At 58.3% G+C, this 5,971-nt stretch overlaps 1 protein-coding gene across 2 annotated transcripts; it reads right to left on the reverse strand.

Annotated features, from left to right (window-relative positions):
* Positions 1 to 426: 426 nt before the first annotated feature.
* Positions 427 to 4,867, reverse strand: LOC132394063 (trypsin-like). 2 transcript variants are annotated; one of them, XM_059969753.1, is made up of 6 exons: positions 4,828 to 4,867; positions 4,099 to 4,258; positions 2,788 to 3,038; positions 1,459 to 1,468; positions 1,215 to 1,344; positions 427 to 576 (listed from the first exon to the last, which is right to left on the reverse strand). In XM_059969753.1, the coding sequence occupies exons 1-6, from the start codon at positions 4,865 to 4,867 to the stop codon at positions 427 to 429; spliced, it is 741 nt and encodes a 246-aa protein (XP_059825736.1). The 2 variants fall into 2 exon arrangements, with proteins under 2 accessions (XP_059825736.1, XP_059825725.1); XM_059969742.1 differs by lacking the exon at positions 1,459 to 1,468 and having other exon boundaries at positions 1,215 to 1,351.
* Positions 4,868 to 5,971: the final 1,104 nt, after the last annotated feature.

A 5,971-nucleotide genomic window follows, 5' to 3' on the forward strand; every position in this document is an offset into this window, starting at 1 on the left:
TGCACAGTTCCAGTCTCTGTATCCCTGAGTGAGACACACACCAGGAGCACCGTGCACAGTTCCAGTCTCCATGTCCCTCTGTCAGACCCACACCGGGAGCACCGTGCACAGTTCCGGTCTCCCTACCCCTGGGTCAGACCTACACCTGAAGTTATGTGCACAGTTCCAGTATTCGGAACTAAATTCAGTCCCCAGTTTCGGAGCAGGAGCACATTGCGACAACACTCTCTCGGTAAGTGGTATTTCCCGAGCACTGAAATCACCGTGTGCGGGAAGTCCGCGATCCCAGACCGGGGCACGGATGAGCTCGTCACAGCCGGGAATAAAGACACCCAGAGTCTACTCAACGATTTATTGATTTATTGATAAACTTATTGATTTATTTGCAGAGTTATTGCAGAGCGTCCGGAGCGGGAAGTGGTCTCTTTAATTCGCCGCCATCGTGTTCTGTATCCAGGAGACGAAGTTGCAGACGCGAGTGTAGACACCGGGGTTATCCCTCTCGGCGCATCCGAAGCCCCAGGAGACTATACCTTGTAGCACCCCGTCACACACCACTGGTCCGCCGGAGTCACCCTGTGGGGAAGAACGGGGACACGGATTCCGTTACCGGCTCTAAGGGACCGAGGCGTAGGTCGTTCGGTAGATGTGCGACCTCGGAATGTTTCACCGCCTCCCCTAGGAGCTGGACATTCATGAGGGTCAGGCAGTGGGGTGGGAGGGGGGACGGTGTTGGTCAGTTTGTGAGAGTGTGGAGGGAATTCCACAGTGTAAAGACCGGACAGCTGAAGGCGCGGGCGCTAGAAGTGGAGAGAGGGAATTGTTGGTGGACAGGTCGAGATTGGAGGAAGGGGAAATTGGAGAAGGGGTGCAATTCGTTACAGCTCTCACTCATCTCCCACCTTTAGTGGAGGGGTAGGGGATCTGGCTGTCGGGACCGAGTATGACAGAGCAGACAAGGCTATTGGCGCCGGGAGAGGGAGTTGATCACAGAGATCGGGAGGGATTAAGAGCCGGAGGGACTTGGAGAGACGGGGAAGGTGTGAGGGCCGGAGGGTCTCACAGAGACTGGCAGGGAGTCGTGGCAAGAGGGACTCACAGACCGGGAGGGAGAAGTGGCAGGAGGGGCTCACAGAGACGGGGAGGGAGTAGGGCCGGAGGGACTCACAGAGGCGGGGAGGGAGTAGGGGTCGGAGTGGCGAGTTTTGCTGTACCTGGCAGGAATCCTTGCCTCCCTCCAGGAATCCGACACATATCATGCTGTTGGTGATCATCCCCGGGTACGAATTCTCGCAGTCCGTCTGGCTGAGGACGGGGGCTCTCAGACACTGTAACTGGTCACCGCTGACGGCTGAGTACGCACGGGCCGGGGAGTGGGGGGGGGGTGGGGGGGGAGAACGTTAGTGTGCCAGTAACCACTCCCCTGAGCGACGTGACGTAACTCGGCATGAGAGAGGCTAATCAGCCCCTCTATTCTACCCCATTATCTAAGAGGATGGTTGCCGCCTTCAGATCCCGCCTCTCTCTTCCCCAGGCCACCGCTCAACCCCAGGAGTTAAACGCCCCCAGTTCCGGTCCCACATCGACTCTCGGCCCAGGGTGGAATGGCACTGATGGTGCTGGAGGAAATTCCAGACATCACCTCCCTCCCTCTCTGGATGTGAACCTCTTTCCCTGTTCACTCCCGGAACTTTCCAGACACCTGCCTCCCCCTCTATCATTCTCCCTCTCTCATCTCCTCCCTCTCCCCCATGCTCTCTCTCTACCGCTCTCCCTCTCTCTCCGCCCTCCCTCTCTCACCCCCCGCTCGCTCCCACTCTCCCTTTCTCCCTCTCTCATCCCCTCCCTCTCCCCCATGCTCTCTCTCTACCGCTCTCCCTCTCTCTCTCCGCCCTCCCTCTCTCACCCCCCGCTCACTCCCACTCCCCCTTTCTCCCTCTCTCATCCCCTCCCTCTCCCCCATGCTCTCTCTCTACCGCTCTCCCTCTCTCTCTCCGCCCTCCCTGTCTCACCCACCCCCCCCCCGCTCGCTCCCACTCTCCCTTTCTCCCTCTCTCATCCCCTCCCTCTCCCCCATGCTCTCTCTCTACCGCTCTCCCTCTCTCACCCCCCCCGCTCGCTCCCTCTCCCTTTCTCCCTCTCTCACGCTCTCTCCCCTCGCCTCTCTCCCTACCACCATCTGTTCCTACGAGCTTCCCCTCCACTTTCCTTCTTCTTTGCCAGCTCCCTCAAAATCTCACACATTCTCTCCCTCTTTCTCTTTATCCACCATCCTGCCACCTCCCTCTCCCTGCATACTCTCTTTGCTACCGCTGTCCTCTCCCTCGTTCTCTCCACTCGTTCCCCATTCCTCCCTCCTCCCTCTACGTCCGCTCCCTCTCACCCAGTTCCGCCTCGCGCTCTCGTTCCCTCCCTTACCCTCACTTTCTCTCTCGTTGTCCCCGACTCCGTTTCTCTCCTCCACACTTCTCCTCTCCCACTCTCCTCTCCCCTGACTTCTCTCCCCCTTCGCTCCATTCTCAAACCTTTCTCACTTACACTCACTCAGAGTGTTTGTCTCTCTATTACTCTCCCATCTTCCGACTCTAGCCAGCTCTCTCTCTCTTTAAATCTCTACCTCTTCATTCTCTCCATCTCCTCATTCTCTCCATCTCTTCATTCTCCCTCATCTGTTGTCTTACAGCCCTTTCCCTCCTGCACCTCTCCCCCATAAGCACCTCTCTCCCTCTCTGCACTCTCCCTCCGCCCACTTGCTAATCACCACATCACCCTCTCCCCGATCCTCACCGGGGTCTCTGGTGTCGCCCCAGCCGGAGATGAGACACTCATCGCCTGCGCTTGCGCACTGCGTTGGGAGTGGGATGGAGACCACGTTGCGGTTGAGAGCGGCGGGCCGTGACAGTTTGATCAGCATGATGTCGTTGTCCAGGGTGTAGTAGTTGTACCTGGGGTGGCGGATCACCATCTCCGACTCAATGAACTGCTCCGTCCCTTCCGTGACTATGATGTCGTGTTCACCCAAACGCACCTGGAAATGGCTGCGGGGAGACAGAGACACCAGACAGGTCACACCCCTCAGAGAGACTGTCAGGGTGTCAGGATCAGAGGGTCAGAGGGACTGTGAGGGGTGTAGGGATCCGAGAGTGTCAGAGAGACTGTGAGGGGTGTAGGGACCAAAGGGTCAGAGAGACTGCGAGAGTGTCGGGATCAGAGAGGGTCAGAGAGACTGTGAGGGGTGTAGGGGTCCGAGAGTGTCAGAGAGACTGTGAGCGGTGTAGGGACCAATGGATCAGAGAGACTGCGAGAGTGTCGGGATCAGAGAGGGTCAGAGAGACTGTGAGCGGTGTAGGGGTCCGAGAGTGTCAGAGAGACTGTGAGCGGTGTAGGGACCAAAGGGTCAGAGAGACTGTGAGCGGTGTAGGGACCAAAGGGTCAGAGAGACTGTGAGCGGTGTAGGGACCAAAGGGTCAGAAGGTCTGAGAGGGTGTAGGGGCTGAACAGGGTCAGAGAGACTGTGAGGGGTGTAGGGGCCGGAGAGTGTCAGAGAGATTGCAAGGGGTGTAGGGACCAAAGGGTCAGAGAGACTGTGAGGATGTCAGGGCCGGAGAGGGTCGGAGAGACTGTGAGGGGTGTAGGGACCAAAGGGTCAGAGAGACTGCAAGAGTGTTGGGATCAGACAGGGTCAGTGAGAATGTGAGGAGTGTAGGGGCCGGACAGGATCAGAGACACTGTGAGGCGTGTAGGGGTCGGAGAGGGTCAAAGAGACTGTGAGTGGTGTTGGAACCAAAGGGTCAGAGGGTCTGAAAGGGTGTAGGGGCCAGACAGGGTCAGAGACACTGTGAGGGGTGTAGGGGTCGGAGAGGGTCAGAGAGACTGTGAGGGTGTCAGGGCCAGAAAGGGTCAGAGACACTGTGAGGGGTGTAGGGACCAGAGGGTGTAACAGAGATGCAGAAGTATGTAGGAACCGGAGGGGACCACAGAGACGGGGACGAGTGTAGCGGCCGAAGGAGGTTGCTGACACTACGAGGGGTCGACGGTCTGGAAGGGTACGTTCGACTGGGGCTAATCCGATTACCCCCCTCCCCTTTGCGGACTTGCCTCCGGTAGCAGTGGGCAGCGGACACCACCCAATTCTCGTTGATGAGCGACCCGCCACACATGTGGTAGCCGACGTTGAGCGAGACGATCCAAGGCGTGGAGTGTTTCGGACATTCATACCCCCCGACAATCTTGTCGTCGTCGCTGGTGGGAGCGGCGGCTGAGGAGGCGGAGAACAGGGTCAGACCGATGAGAGGGGAGTGATGGGGACGAGAGAGGGAAAGGGGAGGGAGAGAAGGAAGCCGGGAGTCAGATGGGTAGAGGGTGAGATGTGGGAAGGGAAGGCGCAGAGGAGAAGAAGGAGAGGACGGAAGGGGGAAATGAGGAGGGGAGAGTAGGTGGGGTAGATGGGAAGAAGAGACAGGACTGAGGATGAGGCGAGAAGAAGAGGGAGAGTGAGGGATCAAGATAGGAGAGTTAGGCAAGAGGGAGTGAGGAAGAGGTGGAGTCGAGGGAACAGGGAGGTAGCTTATGGTGGAGGATAGGGAAGAGTAGAGAGGCAAAGATGGTGTTGAGAGGGACGGGGAGAGTAGGAGCGGATCGGGGAGAGGAGGGTAGAGGGAAGAGGAGAACGTATCCGGGGGGAGATTTGAGCGGGGGGCAGAGGACTAAAGAGGATAGGTTATGGAAAGCAAAGAGAGGGTAGGCAACGAGGAGAAGATAGGAGGTTGCACGGTGGTGGGTGAGAAGGACAACACGAGGAGGGAGTGCGGTGAGCAGCAGACTTACCAGCCAGCCCGAGGAGGGAAAACAACAAGAGGGTCTTCATGGTGACTCAGATGCCCGGAGACTGAGGCAGGGCAGGTGCCGAGGGGCATTTATACCAAATACCATACTGGGGGCCCTTATCGGAAGGAGCGCTGCAGCTGCTGAGGGAACTCGGGGCAGTCACAAGACGTCCTGTCCTTGTGCAGTGCATGGGGAGGTGAAGGAGAGTCACCTGTCAGATTCCCAGCCTCAGTCCGCAGTGGTAAGGGTGGAGGGAGCTGAAGAGAGAGCTGGGCTGTTATGTTCGGGTATAATCTCCAAAGGCATTCCCTCCTCACTATCCCACCCGCATTTCTTCCTCCTCATCCCCTCTCCCACAGCGTTCTCTCCTCATTTCCTCCCACAGCGCTCCCTCCTCATCCCCTCACCCACTGCATTCCCTCCTCACTATCCCACCCGCATTTCTTCCTCCTCATCCCCTCTCCCACAGCGTTCCCTCCTCATTCCCTTCCCACGGCGCTCCCTCTTCATCCCCTCACCCACTGCATTCCCTCCTCACTACCCTACCCGCAGCACTTCCTCCTCATCTCCTCTCCCACAGCGTTCCCTCCTCATTCCCTTCCCACGGCGCTCCCTCTTCATCCCCTCACCCACTGCATTCCCTCCTCACTACCCTACCCGCAGCACTCTCTCTTCACCACTCCTCCCACGGAGCTCCCTCCTCACTCCCTCTCAGCGCTCCCTCCTCACTCCCTCTCCCACAGCGACGCTACCTCAGCCCCCTCCAACAGTGATCCCTCCTCGTCCATTTAGGAATGCCGAGGAGGAAGCGCTGTGGGAGGGGTATTGAGGAAGGAGTTTTCCTGAGGGAAGGACGATGTTTCTGATTACTGATTACCCTTCCCCAGGTTCTTTTCTACTCCCCGTCTCCCGAGGGATCAGCCCCACCGCATTTGAGTGATACCTGGGACAGGTGACGTTGCCCACACGCCACTCCCCGTCCATGGCCAGTCAGCCTTGAGGGTGGGAATCTGACAGCTGAACGCCACCTCCCTAACTACTGCCAAAGGACAGAGTGTCCTGTGACTGCCCCGAGCTCCCTCAGCAGCTGCCGTTCTCCCACCGATAAGGGACCCGCCCCGGTATAAACTGGTTCAATGCCGAC

The sequence above is a fragment of the Hypanus sabinus genome, chromosome 1, assembly GCF_030144855.1.
Source record: "Hypanus sabinus isolate sHypSab1 chromosome 1, sHypSab1.hap1, whole genome shotgun sequence".
Lineage (NCBI taxonomy): Eukaryota > Metazoa > Chordata > Chondrichthyes > Myliobatiformes > Dasyatidae > Hypanus > Hypanus sabinus.